Consider the following 18,375-nt stretch of genomic DNA (forward strand, 5'->3'; position numbering starts at 1 on the left):
AAATAATTCTGAAAGTTTAGAGCAAATCTCAAAAATACCTAGAAATAGGGGTTACACGACCGTGTGGCCGAGCCGTGTGAAACATCCCAGACTGTATAACTTACAAAGTTGGGACACACGGCCATGTGCCAGACCGTGTGGCTCTTGGCATGGGTGTGTGACTATCCTACACGCCCGTGTGCCTGGGTCGTGTACCTCTTGAATTAATCTCACATCGCCATGTCGCGGGCTGATAAGCTATAAAAGTAACATATTTCAATCTCATCCTTAACGAGTTTTTGGATGATTAATTATGCAAATTAGTGAATTTGATGCTCCTAATCCTTTAAATTCATGTTATATACTTAGGAGAGCATTTGGGAGCAAAAAATGAGCCAAAATTGGACAAATAAAGCTATTTTCAGAAGCCACATGGCCTGGGCATTTCCACACGGGCTAGACATATGCACGTGTGAGCCACATGGGCTGGACACACGCCCATTTGCCAGCCTGTGTCTATTTCGCACCCTACTTCCCAAATACACAAAAAAACCCAATTTTTAGGCTTTCTGAGCATTCTAAAGTCTATAAATACCCATTAAAAGAAGACATAATAGGGCAATCAGAGAAGACCAAAGAAAACACTCGAAGAACACCATCGGAATCAACTCGGAAGCAGATCTCCATCAGGATCGAAGATCTCCTTTTAATTTCTTTCAAAGTTTTATTGAGTTTCTTTGTGTCTTGTGATTATTCTGACTTTGATATGCTTCTATTCAGGATTATGAACTAATTCCCTAGATACCTAGGGAAGATGAAACCTATGATGAATCCTTTTATTTAATTTTTGTTTTTACGCGATAAATACTTGATTATTATTCTCAATTATGTATGTTTATTTCTTGTTTTAACATTTCTGGGATATTAATTCATGGTTAATGTGATTATTTCAGTGAAGGAAAAGCCCATGTTTATGAGTAGATCTAGTATAATTGAGTGGAGTTGCATGCAATCCTAGAAATAGGACGACATAAATATACTAGATTAGAGTCAAATCTAATAAGGGAATCTATAGATCGAGTTAATGCAACAATAGGGGTTTTAATTAGAAAGAGATTTGAATTAATCAACCTAGAGTCAGTTGTTCTTACTCTTGAAAAAGATATTAACATAATTTAGGGATTTCTACGGATCAAGACACAAGTGAATAAACCATTTAATTCATATTCATAATAAAAGGTGAAATCTAGGTGGATTCTTTCCTGTGTATTGTCTATCTCATTGGTTAATATTCGATTATTTCTCTTTTGCGTTCTTAGTTAAATTAGTTTATTAAATTTAGATTAAAACACATCACCCCAAATTGTCGGCTAAATAATAGAAAAACAGTAATTACTAATACTTTTAGTCCTCGTGGATACGATATTCTCTACTCACCATAGTTATACTATTATTCGATAGGTGCACTTGCCTTTATCGTATTTATAGTTAGTTTAGTGATCATCACGGGCCATGTAGAAACTACTCCCATACTGCTTTACAACATGTTCAAGGCACACGCTCGTGTGTGTTGCCCATGTGTGACAGACCGTGTCTCAGGCCATGTCTACCTAAATGTACCTTAAAAATCAAATTTACCAAATTGTGTTTACTTAAGCACCAAACAACCAATTCACCAGTCATTTAACCTATTCAAAACACAATTAAACATGTTTAAATTAAGCCAAAACAACCGTATATACAAATAACCAGTATTTCACTAGAAACCAAAATATCATCACATTATAAACAACATCAACCAAAAGACCTCCTAGGTACATGTTATTATAAATTTAAACATCACCACAATTGAGCTCGAGATTGTTGTTGGATGCTGGGTCGATGATAAGTTAAAAATACCTAACCTGCACATGGAAAATAAAACCGTACGCAGAGTATAACTAAGTGGTATTTTTATAATCTGAACAATTTAAACTTGATGTGAGTAATTAAAATGTAAGAATGCAACAAGTAATGTTATGAACATATTTTTCAATTCAATAATATAAATTTGCTCATTCTTTATTCACATCCATTAGATTCCACATGTTCTAGTACCGGACAATGGCATTCCATATAGCATTTGATAATTTCAACTCATGCAATGGCATGATTCATCTCTTTGTTCAATATATGAATTCATTTCAATATCCATATCACATTTCATCATTTCATATTCCATTTCCCATCTCATATTCATTTCTCATCATTGTCATTTTAATATCAACACATAAATTTTACCATTTAATTTCCGTTATTAACACGACTCAAACTCGGACGGATACACGGATCCAACCAACACACCAGTTTGGCATCCAGTGCCTCATCGGATAAATCCGAAGTAATAACTGCGCCCAGCGCTATATAAGTTGACACCCAGTGTCTCATCGGTTAAATCGAAGCAAATTGGCACCCAGTGCCTCATCGACTCAAGGTTGAAGAAATCTCTGAACTCTTCTTATCCTATGGCATGCCATCTATATTCGACTTAGCTTGAAACAGGTAATTGGGTTTCATTTCACTTTGCAAAACAACCAATGTCTCATTTTTCATATATGTACATTCTCACATATAAACATATATTCAATTTGATAGCAACCAACTTTTCTCAATACACATATTCCATTCAATATTCATAAAAACACTACATTTCTTAATATTCATAATTAATTCATAATAATAATCAATTGATTCAATTCAACCCAAAGTACAAGAATGCTCACATTAAGTACTTACCATATGCAAACAATTCAATATGCAATAATTTGTAAATTATTTCAGATTATAGAAACACAAACCGTATATTTCGAGCTACTTGACATTGACCTTGTCTTTCCCCTTCTTACTCAAGGATTCCGAAACTATATTTTGTTTATTAAATAATATAACACTCAATTCACAAGAATTTCAATTTTTTTACTATATTTTGTTGATTCTTTAATTTAGTCTCTAAATCTAAACTAATTTTAATCTCACCTTTAACCTCAAATTTTTATACTAATTCACTCTAAGCTAATTTAGCTCTCTATTTTTCAATTCTACCCCTTAATTTCAATTTTTTTCTCAATTTAGTCCTTATTGCTCAAAATCAACAATTAACTACACAATTTAGTCCTTTTCCACTTCTAACTTAAAAATCTATCAATTTAATCCCTAAAGCACTAGCTAACTAATAATGGTAACATCCTCAATCTTGAACAATATTAAAAATTGCAATATGAGTCGGGTAGCTCTAAGTACCAAGATTTCAAAAACATAAAAATTACGATAAAATAGACTAAATTGACTAACCAATTGAAGTTGGAAGGTTATAAACCCCTAATGCCGTGCGTTACCCTTTATCATCTCCTTCTTCTTTCTTTTTGATTTTGCATGAACTATTCTCTCCCCTTCCACTTTCATTCTTATTTCATTAATTTGCTTTCATTTTATTTATTATTAATATTATTATAAGAAATATATATATATCAAAGTTATCATAACATATATATAATATACATACCATAATTGCTTCACTTAACCATCCATTTAAAAGAACAAAGGTATAATTTCACTTTAGTCCCTTTAATTTATTTCAATCTATATTTCAACTTTTAACACCTATGTGATTTAATCTTTGTACCTTAATAACTCCTAATTCATGAAAATTATCTATCCAAAATTTAATTCACTACTAAATTAACTTCGTAAATATTTAATAAAAATATTATGGGTTTGTTTTAGGGGAACGAAGTCATAAACTTCACTTTTCGACACCTCTGACTATCGAGTCGTTATAGCTATTTTTACACTAACCGCAGGTAAATGCACCGCACCGCCCATCCAAACAAGCCTTAATTACATTCATTGATTAAAGTAGAGTAAAGATAAATATAAAATTATAAAAAATCAAAATTTAACAATTTTAACATTAAAACAAAATTAATTTACCAATATATAATATAAATAACCTGAAATTAATAATATTGTTATTTAAATTATAAGTTTATATTATTCTAATATTAAATAAAATTAATATAATTGATTCTAAATTAGTTAAATATTTTAAAAATATTTTTTGAAAAATTTTATTAAAAAGTTTAAATAAAACCAATATTATAAAATATTAATATATATAAACAACCCTTACAGCGTAGAAGAGTACGAACTAGTCTAATAGCAATTCTAAACAACATCGTATTATTTGAAGAAAAAAAAGCCGTAAACCCTTTTTCCTCTTTATCAGTGGTAACTGTTTCCAGATAATATTTTTTTATAAGAAACTATTTCCAGATAATTATTAACCAATAAAAATATGTAAAAAAAGTTAAATGGAACGAAAATTGTTAAATTCAAAGAAATATTCGTAAAATTCGAACCGTCAATTAAAAGATCTAGAATCCAATCTTATTCAAGAAAAAAAGGGAATTTACCCGTTGAAAGATTTGTGCACGGCGTTGCCAAAACAGATTTATTATTTGAATTTGTTGAACAATACCTCAATTGAATTTTTTTTATTCAGTTAAATCTGGAATTTCTTCTTTTTAATTTTATAATTCCTTTTTAAAATGTTACATCAACATCATATACATATGATATGTCAGGTGTTGCCAATAATTTATTTCATTAATCACATCGGTAAGAAATCAGGATCAAACTTATTTAGTATTAACAAAAAAAAAACTTGATTGATTAATATTTTAACTTTAAGAGCTCAATCAGTAAAACTTATCTATATATTTTTCATAGAATATTCTACATGTCTCCGGTAAACAATTTTTCTCACGATTTTTTTTATTAAAATAAAATTAGTTTTCCTAAAACAAATCCAGCACATAACTTTTCTTTCTTCCCCTTTGTCTACCCACCGCACGGAAACAAACAACAGAAAGAAAAAGAGCCGTTAGTAGATGGATATTTTATTATACATGATAAAAACAAAAGGTTTCATGTAAATCGTGACTGGGCTAATGTAATTGATAGATGAAACAAGAATGGGATTATAATGTTTTAATATATTTATTATTTTAGTACCAACAAACTCTTTGAATTCGATTTCCAATTATAAATAAACAAATTGTTTTCTATAATTTATGATTCACTAAATATCTTAACCGATTTTTTTAAATAGCCAAATGACTAAATCGGATAATGTTGTCTAACTAACAACATAAGCAATCAGTGATAAGTTTTTTGCTCACATTCTGATTTATTTTTTTTTATTGTTGTAAATTGTAAACTAAAAAAGAAGAAGAAGAAGGTAAATCTAAGTTGTTTGTTTAATTACAATATTAACAGTTTGAGTCAGAAATGAAGTATTGAACTAAAACTAATAAGTAATTACACAAATTAACTGTAACATAAAATAAATTCAGTTAAGTTGAATACGAAATTAGAAGATAATTTGATTCTAAACTAGCTTTTTAGCTTGTCTCATTCTGAAAAATAAAAAGCTTACGACTCAAACTGCACCTAATATGCCATTCTTAAACAAAAGGGGGATAGGCTTGGAATACAAAACTATCTACTTGAATTTACCGATTTATATTTAGTATTTAAATTTTTATTTGGATTTAATTAGTACAAATTTATGAATTAATGTAATACTTCCTTTTGTATTGGATTAACATTGCTAAATTAAATTGATGTAGTATTAACATTTAATAATACGGTGACATGTGACAATTTTTTTAAAATAATAAATTTCAAATTTATAAAAATTTTATAATTTTTTTATTTTCGTCACTTGTCAAAATACAAGTTTGCCACATGTTATCATGGATTAGGTCAATATATTTTAATAATGTTAGTCATAATTACCGAATTGACCTATAATTTTTAAACTCAAGTATAATTAAATAAAAAATAAATATAAATTATCAAATTTTGATACCTCTAATTTTGGGTAAATCCTCAGTTGTTTTTTCATGAGATTTATATTAGGAATATATGAAAAGTAGAGGGGAAGACAGTTGGACAGTTGGCATTTGACAAAAATGTTAGGCAGATGATACCACCAGACTTGTAGGCAGTAGTTTCGGTGTTTGATGGAAATAATGAATGAACCAGTGTGCTCCAATGTATTTACGAGAATGCCCCTTTTTTAATTTTTGTGTTAAAAGAATATACCATGTTACTGGTTTGGCATATTCCAATTTCCAAGCTAATTAACTTTTATAATTGATTAATTTTATGATGATGTCTTTCCCTCCCTACCACATTTTTATCCTTATCACGTTGCTTCATCTTCACGCTTTTTTTTTTCTATTTTATTATTTCTTATATTGATTTTTAAGAAAATATCTACAAAAAAGGGTTGTCCAATATCTTATAAAATTATAATAAAATATTAAAAATTGAAAATTTTAAAATTTATTTGTAAAATACATTATCAATTAGAGGTGTCCATGGGCCGGGCTGAGTTCGAGCCGGGCCCAAAAAAAATTTTGGCCCGTCTCCTAGGCCCGGGCTCGGCCCAAAATATGGGCCTAGAATTTTGTCCAGGCCCGGCCCGGGAATAAAATTCTAAGCCCGAGCCTGGCCCGGCCCATTTTTTAATAAACACCAAAAAATAATTTTAAAAATAAAAAAATAAAAAAAAGTATTTTAAAAACATTTTAAAATTAAAAATTAAAAATATATTTTTATTAAATTCGGGCTGGGCCGGGCCCAAGCCAAAAAGTGGTGCCCGAGGCCCGGCCCGTTTTCTAAACGGGCCTCGTTTTTTTGCCCAAACCCATATTTAGAGCCTATATTTTTACCCGAACCCTCCCATATTTCGGGCGGACCGTCGGGCCGGGCCAGGCCAGGGCCAAAAAGTGGTGCCCGATGCCCGGCCTGTTTTCTAAACGGGCGTCATTTTTTTGCCCAAACCCATATTTCGAGCCTATATTTTTACCCGAACCCTCCCATATTTCGGGCGGGCCGTCGGGCCGGGCCGGGCCGGGCCGCCCGACCCATGGACACCTCTATTATCAATGTATCAATTATTAACTCCTTTCAATTTGTAACCATGTCTATGACACAATACAATATAAAACATAGGGATGAGCAAAACTCGATTCGGCTCGAAAAAATCGAAAAAAAAATTTGAATTTCGAGTTAATCGAATCGAGTTATTCGAGTTATTTGAATCAACTCGATTTTTTTTTCGAATTTCGAGTTCGAATCGAGTTGAGTTTTCAAATTCGAATAACTCGAATAATTCGAATAATTCGAATATCAAACTATAATATTTTACATTTTCACCCCAAACTCCTAAACCTTTTTACTTTTCCCTCAAAACTTTTACTTCTTTCCACTTTCCCCCCAAAACTTTTACTCCCCTCCCAACCCCCCAATCTACCCAAAATTCATTTCCCACCAAAATTTTACTCTCCCATTTATTTTTTCTCAAATTTTACTCCCAAAAACCCTCAAAACCTTTATTTTCTCCCAAAATTTTTACTCCCTCCCACTTTTCCCCTAAAACTTTTATTCCCTTCCCATCCCACCTCCCATCTACCCCAAACCCTTCCCCCTCCAATTTTTTTAAAAATATTTTTCCTCTAAAATTTTACTCTTCCTATTTACTTTCCCTCAAACTTTTATTCTCCAAAACTTTTTATTTTCCCCCTAAACTTTTATTTCTCACCATTTACCCTCAAATAAAAATCAAAATTATCCAAAAAAATTCACTAAACATAAATAGTAATAATTTTATTTATATCTACTATTTATATTATTAAATTAAATTTCACATTTTATATTATTTATATTATTGAATTGTTTAGTCATATTGAATATTTATATTAAAATTGAATTATTAATTATGCCATAAAATATTCGTGTTAAAATTTTATATTGGTATCAATTTCACATTTTATTTTTAAAATAACTTTTATTAAAAATCATATTTTTACATTTAATATATTTTTTAATTCCAAAATACATAGTGACAAGAATATGAAGATAATTGAAACAACTACACAAGCAAAGAAGCTAACCAATATATAAAAATTAATAAATAAATTATGAGGTGATGAAAGTTAATAAAAAATTTGATTAATGTGGGTGACAGTGGTTACAAGGACCCAAAATTATTTTTTAAAATTTAACTCGAATAAATATATTCGATTCGATTCGATTCGAATTCCATCTCACTCGACTCGATGCGAGAAAACTTCAAATAAAGTTAGGATGATAAAATGAGATTCGAAAACTCGATTAACTCGAAAATTTTCGATTCGATTCGATTCGATTCGATCGAATGCTCACCCCTAAAACATATATTTTAAATTTTAAATGCTATAATAACCATCAATAAATAAATAAAAAGTTCCTTTTTTGAGTTTCTCTTATCAAACTTTTGCTTATTGTAACTCTAGATTCTTTTTTAGAAATTAATTAAGAAGCTGTAGTTTAAAGATAATAAAAATAAAATATATCAAAAAAAGTAGATAAGGTTACATAATTTTGCTAATAATCAAATTAGATTTAGAAATATTATCACTTATAAAAGGTATGCTCTCAAGTAGCACGTTATCCTCTGCTCTCAAGTAGCAAGTCTTAGGTGTTTTTTCCGCTAACAAAGAAAATTCTCCTTTAAAGAGAAATTTTGAAAATTTGTTATAAAAATTCGATTACATTGGTTCCAAAATTCACGAAAAACAGGAAAAGTAGAAATATTAAGCGTGTTGAAGGCATTATTGATGGAGAAGGAACTTGTAGATTTAAGTCTTGATGAAGAGGAGGACGAAGGTTTGTAATTTGCGACTGAGGCCAAGCCATAGAGATCAATATACGAGTTTTGTTTAGTCGAATGTTGTCTTACAGCAAATATGGTCCACTTTGCTGCGATGAAGAACACGATGGCTAACTTGTGGCACCCGTTGGGGGGGAATCCAGATCTTTGAACTAGGTGAGAAACGCTACCTCTTTCGATTCTTTTATAAGGTAAATGTGGAACAAGTGATGAGTGGAACACCAGGCCATATAAGCCACACGAGCAAGGACATGGGTATGTGTCTGGGTCGTGTAACTCGCTGTTTATGATTTAGAACTACACAGGCAGGGATATGGACGTGTGCCCAAGTCGTGTGAGTCATACGGGCAAGGACATTAGCATGTGTCCAGGCCGTGTGGCATATGAATAGGATCTAAATCTTATTTTTGAGGCTGTGAGTGTTGCCCAACACGAGCACTGACCTCCACCATGTATTTATGATCTGAATTTGATCGTAAGAGGACTATCTGATGCTTTAAAACTGATATACAGATGATATATGTGATATTTGAACGTGTTAGACTGATGATGAACGACTTGTGATCTGTATGAATATCTGTTATGTTTGAACATGAGTGAGTAGGATCCATCAGAACGTAATATGCTATTATCTATGTGTGCGAATTATCATGTATGATCTGTATTCTGTTAAGTTTGTTGGTACGCTTCTCCGTTGTTCTGTTGATGAAGAGTATACGATATCTGAACATGTTAGACTGATTGTTATTGATTTTGATTTATGTGCATGTGACTTTATGGAAAATCTGATATGGCCTATTGAGATTTGATAAGTCTGTTTTACAAAACATGGACTCCCATATTTACTAATTCTATTGTTGAGCGATAACATTGACTTACATGCTCATTACTCTGATTCTGCATAAGCATGCCATGACAAATTACATAGGACTTAGGTTGAAGTAAAAGGAGGAAGTTTCTGGAAGTTTAATGATCTACATTATCTGATGGTTTATCCACAGTTCTGTTCCGGCAGTTTGACTGCACTATAGTGGCTTGACCACATATATTTGATTGGCAGTTTAACTGCCTATTGATAAGCCATTGTTGTCGGGCAACTTGAGGTGGCGGGTTATCATTGCCGGGCAACCTGGGATGACTTTATTGGTGTGTTTTGATGGATAAGTTTGGGGGAGAACTCTATTCTAGTATGTAGTTGAGTTTGGGAAGACTGTTTTGATAAATCTGCATTCTAATCTGTTGAAAAATACTGCATCTGCATAAACATACATGCTCCGTTCTACTTTGTTCTTTCTGCTCTGCTCCGTTCTGTTCTGTTCTGTTTGAATTGCATTGTTTTGCTCTGTTCTGTTTGCCTTGTTCTGCTGTACTACCTTTGTTGGAACCTCTGTGATACTCTAGATCTGTTTCGTACTGGTTGTACAACTGTTATCAAATGCTTGCGTTACTATGATTTATATATCACGTTTTATTATTTGTATTTAATTTTGGTTATACGTGATGCTTGGTAACTCACCCTTTGTCTTACTTTTATCTGTCAGAAAGGCATCTGAATTAGGATCGGACGGCGTGCCGGAGCTTGGATTGTTTTGCACTTGTTTTGCACTGAGTTAACTACAATTTAATCCTTTGGATTTGTAATATATTTTGGACTTGTCTTATTTCTCTTTTTATAATCTCGTCAGTATCTGAAACTACAAAGTCATCTATATCGACTAAAATGAATTTTTGGTTTTCAAAGTTAAAACTCTGAAAAGAAGTATGTTTTTACTATGTTGGTGTAACTCATCCAAATTCAGCTTAAACTTCTAGGTCGGGTTTGGGGTGATACATAACTAACATTGTTTTTATACCTAAAGTGGCGAATCCAACCATCCTTAAGAACTTTCGACCAATTAGCCTATGTACAGTACTTTATAAGATCATATCAAAGGCAGTGGCGAATCGACTCCAGAAGGTACTAAACGTATGTATTGACAAAGCCCAGAGTGTTTTTGTTCCAAAAAGACTCATTACAGACAATATTATGCTAGCGTATGAATTAATGCACTATCTAAAACAAAGAAGAATGAGTCAATATGGAAGTCTTGCTCTAAAACTCAACATGAGTAAAGAGTATGATAGGGTTGAATGGACTTTTCTGGAAAAAGTTATGCTAAAAATGCATTTTGCAGATTCTCTTGAGACGTTAATCATGCAGTGTGTAACTTCAGTTAATTATTCAGTGTGCGTGAATGGAGAGATGGGTGAGTGTTTCAAGCCAATGAGGAGGTTGCGTCAAGGTGATCCCTTAAGCCCCTACTTATTCTTAATTTTCTCATACGAGCAAACATAATGACATTAATTGATACACGATGTTGCTCAAACAAGCTTCAGAGAATTCGCAACACATGAAAAACCTCAAGCCATCGGTATGGTATTAATTACCGATACATAGTACCTGCTAAATAAAACACCGGTATAGAGTGACAGTTAATACAACATCGGCACAAAGCCTGTTAAATATACACTGGCTCAAAGCCTACTAAATACATTGGCACAAAGTCTGCTATTCCCTAATGACATGCCATTTTTTATCCTACCTATGCACTAAGTTCACACAGGCTTATTCTGCTTTTCTGAGACATTTCATACTCAACTTTATCCTTCCGAATCATTAATCATCATAACATTAAATTTCATACTATCAAACATGTAATAAGTTAAACATAAATATTGTAACAAACGTAATACGAACTTACCAAAATACGATAGCTAACGAAACGCGACGACTATTTCCTTCTCCCGTTTATCAACATACTAGTCCGTTTCTAGATCATGCAAGTGTAATAGCCTTGACCGAAGCTTAGAAAGTTAAAAAATGGTGTTTTTCACCTAACATTCAGTAGGGTGTTGAAATGAAAATGATAACCCATTTGTCATCTTTTGTTTATTTAATTAATTTATTAATTTACCATTATAACTTTTGTAATTTAAATAAATTTCTTAACTTAAAACCTTTAAATCATCCACTATAATAAACAAGGTATATTTACCTTTTAAAACCCTTAATTCATGGGTCATTAGTCATTTAGTGCAATTAAACTATTAGCAATTGAGTTTTGCAGTTTTTATGATTTAGTCTTTTTTATTTGATTAACTATCTAAATGTTAAAATTTTCTAACTAAATTTTAATATAGTCCTTTAATAACCTTATAAATAATAAATGATAAAATACTAATTCACTGATCGAAATGGTGGTCTCGAAACCACTATTTCTGACACCATTGAAAAACGAGTTGTTACACTATTGGCTTCAACCTTAAATTCCTCTTCCAAGGACCTCCCAAGTCTAAATTCTTTGGGATTTTTTCGATTAGTAGGTTGTTGGCAAGGGTGAATCTAGAATTATTTTAGGAGGGGCTAGAATTGAATTATAAAATTTTGAAAGGTCAAAATATAGTTTTATCATATATTAGTTTATGATTTCATTATTTTTTAGAAGGACTAAATAGATTTTTTTTTTCATTTTGGAGACAATGTACAGTTTTAGGATTTTTTACTTAAATAATACCAAAAATAAAATTAATAATTGAAATGGAATGCCCATTAGATTATTTACCAAAAGGGTATGGTTTTATTGGTGCCACCTGTCAAATTGGTGGCACCAGACTGAAATGTAATGATCTAAAGTATTCAGGGACCTGATAACACTCTAGAATAACATATTTTTATGTGTTAATTATGTATTTATTCTGAATATGATCCTGCTAATTTGAGCTATTTATGATCTTTTATCTCATAGGGACTAAATTTGAGGAAAAAGCCAAATTAATGGCCAAAAGCGTGAATTTAGAGATAAAATGGGCCAATGTGCGACACAAGGAAAAGTTAGTGCCAAAAGTGCAAGCATGGAGGACACAAGGGTTGAAATGCAAAAAGAAGAGATTTTATTCTATCAGACTCTATTTTAATTATATTAGGATAATTAATATTAAGATAATTATTAATGATTATTTAATTTTAGGATTTAATTTTATTTATCTTTATTTATCTTCAATTAAATATATTTATCTTTTGGGAATTTAAGTAGGATTAGACTATCTTCCCCAGCACTATAAATAGGGGTGAAGTGACTCAAAAGAGATCCATCTTTTTCTGTAGACACTCTTTCTCCAAAATTCTAGGCTTTTGTTCTTCTCATATTTCCTTTCAATAAAATCTCTATTTTTATTATATTTATTTTCTTTTCCACCACAACCATGAGCCACTAAACTCATTTACCCGAAGGTTGTCGATATTCCCCAAAAAGGGTTCTTGAGGCTTAGAGTTCGTACTTAGCCTCCTCGCCGAGTATTCATCATTTCTCCGTACTACGGGGCTGACGCTTTCGTCCATGTCCATTAAGAAGTAAGCTTTTCAACGTATGCAAAGGCGACCGCTTTGTATGTTTTGGGAAGGTTGCACAGTCAGTTCGTTAGCTTACTGCGTCAGAGGTTGGTGAGCCCAAGAGACAAAATGGTGTGGGATTCACCATTGAGAAGCGTTGATCTAGCATAAGATGATCCCACAGAAGCGATTGTTGGCTAGAGTCAGGTTCCACTAAATCATAAGTCTAAATCCTTGGAGCTGGTGGTCGTAGGCATCCTCTTCCACTATAACTGGCTTATTCGGTTTGGGAAGGATAATCTAAAAGCATAGGATTGAACCCAAGGCGGAACGAGACAACTGGAGGCTGGAACTCCCATAAGAATTTCCATTCTCTCAACTCTATTTTTAATTTCTCGAATTTTCGATTCAATATTCTTAATTCTATTTTTATTTTATTTTTCATTTCTAGATCCAAACCATTAATTCTGTTATTTTTATTTTTTTCCAGGCATGTAGGTTTTCTTGGGCAAGATTTTACCGGGATTTCACAGAATAAGATATTGTGCAAATTCAGTCCCTGAGGATTTGACCCTACTTACCTTTTACTATTCTTTTTCATTATTTATTAGGGATAGGATATTTTTGGTGCTTTCAACAACCGCATCAAGATCTGATATGCAAATTTACCATGTTGAGTGATTGTTGAAAAAAAAGTGAAAGGGTGCTGCCTGACAGTGTGGGGAACCAAAGCTTAAATCTGGCTAATTGCCTTCTAAGCCCTCCTTATTTATTATTTTATTTATTCCCCTTCAACTCACTACATTGTGTTTAAACAAACCCTCAACCTAGTTTTGTAGTTAAATAAGCTCTTAACCTATTTGCACTTTAACATCAACATAAAATCTAAAAAAGGGCTTTTATGAGTAAAAATCATAGGTTAAGAGCTTATTTAACTACAAAAATAGGTTGAGGGCTTGTTTAAACACAATATAGTGAGATGAAGGGGAATAAAAATAAAATACTAAATAAGGAGGGCTTAGAAGACAATTAGCCACATTTAACCTTTGGTGCCGCCACACCCTTTCACTTTTTTTTCAGCAGTCACTCAACATGATAAATTTGCATATCAGGTCCCTGAATACTTTAGATCATTACATTTCAGTCTGGTGCCGCCCGTCAAATTGGCGGGCGGCACCAATAAAACTATACCATTTTGGTAAATAATCTAATGGGCATACCATTTCAATTATTAATTTTATTTTTTGTATTATTTAAGTAAAAAAACCATAATTTTATCATATATATAAATTTATAATTTAATAATTTTAAACGAGTTAAACTATATTTTTCTATCTTTAAGGGCATGTCCCGCATTCGCTTGGCAAGTCACTATACATTTACAACACGTTTGGTTGGCATGAATAGCCAAACTATTCCTGGATGATTCGATGATAAGAAGCTATTCATTAGTTTGGTTCACCGAATCCTCCATTCGACAGAATTTTATTCATCTCTCATTCCGCCTCCTCCCGTAATAGCCATTCCCCACCTGATCTAAAGAATAGCAATACAGAGCCTCCACCAAATAAGAAAAAAAACATAACCTCCCATTCTTGCCCTTTACCACTCTTCATCAACAAACACCTCAAGCCACTACACCCTAACCCTATCTCCTAGTTCTCGTTTAGTTATTCTCATCCCACGACCATCATCGACAAAGATCTCGACATTGTAAAAAACGTCCCCAAAGTTAAACGAGTAAGGTTATTATTCCCCTCATTCTCACTTCCATTGTGAGAATTTCATCTCTTTGCTTCTCTGCTTGTATTTCACTAGGAGGGAGCTGTGAAAAAAATGAGTTTTCAAAAAAAATTGGTCGATTGGTTGATCCGATTATTTTAGGGTAATTTAGGGTTAGAAAGCTAAGCTTGGTTTTTTCGAATTGTTGGGCATTTCTGTTGTAAGGGATTTCAGGTTGCTTGTCTCAATAGTAAGGGATTTCAATTTCTGGTTGGAATTTGTTGTTTGTGGTAAATGGGTTGAAGGGATTTTGGATTTTGAGCTTTGAATCAGTTACAAAGTTTTTGAGCAAGAAAAAGAAAAAGAAAACAGAGGCGGGGGAGATGAGGAAATCGTTTTACTAGTAAATTTACCATTGCTTAGTGTTTCAACAATCTTGGCATCTGTACCAGCATTCATGATTTTCTCTTAGCAGTGAAGACTCTGTATATATATAATTAGTAGTGTGAATTGTATTGATTTCACCGATATTTGATTGCTTACAAAATTGGTGGATGTTTCTTTGAGTCTCTTCTGCATGTACTTATTTTTGATCATTTTCATTTAAGATCCCCCCCAAAATAATTTTGGAGATGTATTTCATATCAATAAGCTTGAACAATATTTTTAACCAAAATTATGCATCTGTATGTCAGGCTCGCATGCTCAAACTTGTGATACTTTAGAGGACAACAGTGGTGGTCAATCATGTATGCTCAGCCCATCGCAAGACAATATCATGGACACTGTGGGAGTCATTTGGGTTGACACTGAAGGAAATATAGCATCAGGAGCCTCCAGCGGTGGTATTGCACTGAAGGTGATAATTACTGGATGCAATTGTATTTCTTAGTTCATTCCTCTTTGAGGCTATATAATTATGAGACTTTTTTCCACAATTGTGATAGGTCTCTGGTCGTGTGGGATTAGCAGCAATGTATGGTGCAAGCTGTTGGGCCTCCTCAAAAGGACCCTTTGGGGCTCCTTTCATAGTTGGTTGTTGTGTTAGCGGTGCTGGAGAATACCTAATGAAAGAATTTGCAGCTCGGGAGTGCTGTGTCTCATCGTCATTGTAAGATTCTTTTGGATTTATATGCCTAACAGGAATTTGTTCCCTTTACATGAAGAAACTTTCAGTTATCCCAAATGGACCTTGTTGAGTTAGGTTGTCTCTGCTTGTATCTCTTCCTATTAATACAAAAGTAGTATAATAGGATATGATCTTTTGAAACATTAATTGTCTACTTGATTCCGAGCATGGGTGTTGAAATCAGTAACGGTCTATACTTGGTGAGAACTAGAAGTGATAAATTATATAATAGAAGTAGAATTTGTTCGATCTTAAATTATTTGCTTAAATTCGAAGCTATAGAAATTGCAGCTGCGTACTCATCCTTGTCTTTTGCGATAGGATATTTTGGAAGTGGCATGAAAAGGCCTAAAGTATGATGCTTGCAATTAAAACATGTTTTTGGAGTAGATGGTATATTCATTGATGTAGCAAATTATAAGGTGTGGTTAAGATACTGCATTAATTATGTATGGTTATGAAGTCCCATTTATTTCTGGCAATGCTTTGATAGCCATTATAGTTGAAAATATTTATGTACTCTCCATCTGTTATTTATGCTTGTTTTTTTTTCTTGATTCAGGTTTCTATTCTTAGGAGAAGTAAACAGTAGAATAGAAGTGGAATCGATCATTTTGAAGCTCGAGTTGATGTTTCTACATGACTGATTTTTGTTTAACATGTTTTTTTAAGGATAAATTATCATATCAAATCAAATCTCTCCAATTTACTTGGTTTCTTTGGGAGTGTATGTAGTACTATGAAAGAAAGTAACCTGTCCCCCTTCGAGATTGCCATTTAATGGTTAATATCGATGAATAAAAGTTAAAGTGATCAAATCGATATGATCTTAACCTCACTCGTTCAATGGTATTACTATTGAGCCAAAGTCTATAATATTTGTTTTTATTACAACCAAAGAAACAAGCAACCTTTATCATAGAAAACATATGATAATTACCTTAACACAGCTCCTGGAAAATAGTGTGGAGCTCCTGGAAAAGCCTTTTGGTGAACTAGAGTTTGGCTTTGGTTTTGGACTGTAAAACAGAAATTGTTGGCTTGATACTTGAAAGCTTTAAATGACTCTACTTTATATTTTGGTACTGTTGATGATATTTTGGTAATGAAATCATGTAACCTTTTGTTAATATATGAATATTATGTTTATGCAAAATATAATTCTCAAGTTATTTATTACTTCTAATCCAAAAGTTTATTCTAACAGCCATCCTGTCTTTAGGAAATCTCTCTCAAGTTATAATGAACAAAAAAATAGAAAAAGAAATTATAATCCAAATGTTGCACATCAAATTAATATATTAATATATGAATATTATGTTTGGATATTATGACATATAAACTAATGAAATTATGTAACTTTTTGTTAATATATGAATATTATGTTTGGATGTAAAATATAATTCTCAAGTTATTTATTACTTCTAATATTTTTGTTTTTTATTGTAGAATAATTAAATTATTTGTTTCACTAATGATATTTTAGCACATTAAATATGTATTGCGGTTTAAAAATAATAAAATAGATTATATATTATTTTTATACTATTATATATTATGATTTTAGTAAATTCATATAAGAATAATTATATTAAGAATTATATTAAATTATATATTTTTTATTAAATTATATTTAATAATAATTATGTTAAAAAATTAAATTATTTATTATTTATATTAATAATCTTATTAAAATTTAATAACAATAACAATAATTATCTACCTAAAAAAATTCTGCTAAGGGTATTCTAGTCATTTTAGTTTGTTTCCTTATGCTATTACAACATCATTCTATTCAACCGAATACAAGAATATCATTACAGTTCTATTTCATTCCATTCAACCAAACAATTGAATTACTATTACAGTTCTATTCCATTACACTTCTATTCCATTAGAGCTCTATTCAATTACAACTCTATTCCATTACAGCGAACCAAACGTGCCCTTACTAATATTTTGCTTTCTTAGAATTAAATAATAAAGAACTTTTAAATTTAAAAATAGTAGTTTTAAAAAAAATACTGTTAATTATTAAACAAGTGATTGCTATTCTTCTAATAATGATTTTAAAAATATTGTGAGAATGTTTTTAACTTCTTCAAAATATAATTTAAATATTAAAATATTTTTAAAAATAAAATAAAACTATCGAGTTAACTAAAATTGTTTAAATAATAATTTAAAAGTTAAAAATATTGTTAAATATATTTAACAATTTAAAACATATTTAAAATTTTAATATATCTTTAAGAAATTGAAAATGTTTAATTTTTACTTTATTCTTTTTGGCCAAAATATTTTTAGAATTAAAAATGTCTTAAAATTTTTAAGTGTGAACATACATTTTTATTGTAGAAATTTAAAAAGGATAAATATATATATTATATGTTTTTCTTTTTAATGAAATTAATA

The 18,375-nt window shown here is 31.4% G+C and overlaps 1 protein-coding gene across 1 annotated transcript; it reads left to right on the forward strand.

The window, feature by feature from the left end:
* The first annotated feature begins 8,687 nt into the window (after positions 1-8,687).
* LOC107949250 (putative threonine aspartase) lies at positions 8,688-16,798 on the forward strand. The gene is made up of 5 exons (XM_041088303.1): positions 8,688-8,736; positions 10,915-11,022; positions 15,527-15,690; positions 15,779-15,942; positions 16,282-16,798. Exons 1-5 carry the CDS (start codon positions 8,688-8,690, stop codon positions 16,310-16,312), a joined length of 516 nt encoding a protein of 171 aa, XP_040944237.1. The 3' UTR covers positions 16,313-16,798.
* Positions 16,799-18,375: the final 1,577 nt, after the last annotated feature.

This window comes from Gossypium hirsutum, chromosome D02, assembly GCF_007990345.1.
Source record: "Gossypium hirsutum isolate 1008001.06 chromosome D02, Gossypium_hirsutum_v2.1, whole genome shotgun sequence".
Lineage (NCBI taxonomy): Eukaryota > Viridiplantae > Streptophyta > Magnoliopsida > Malvales > Malvaceae > Gossypium > Gossypium hirsutum.

Coding starts and splice junctions, on each gene's coding strand:
- LOC107949250 (XM_041088303.1), top strand. CDS start 8,688: ATGGAGAAGGAACTTGTAGATTTAAGTCTTGATGAAGAGGAGGACGAA. Junction 8,737..10,914: donor TGATGAAGAGGAGGACGAAG/GTTTGTAATTTG, acceptor TGCATTTTGCAG/ATTCTCTTGAGACGTTAATC. Junction 11,023..15,526: donor AATGAGGAGGTTGCGTCAAG/GTGATCCCTTAA, acceptor TCTGTATGTCAG/GCTCGCATGCTCAAACTTGT.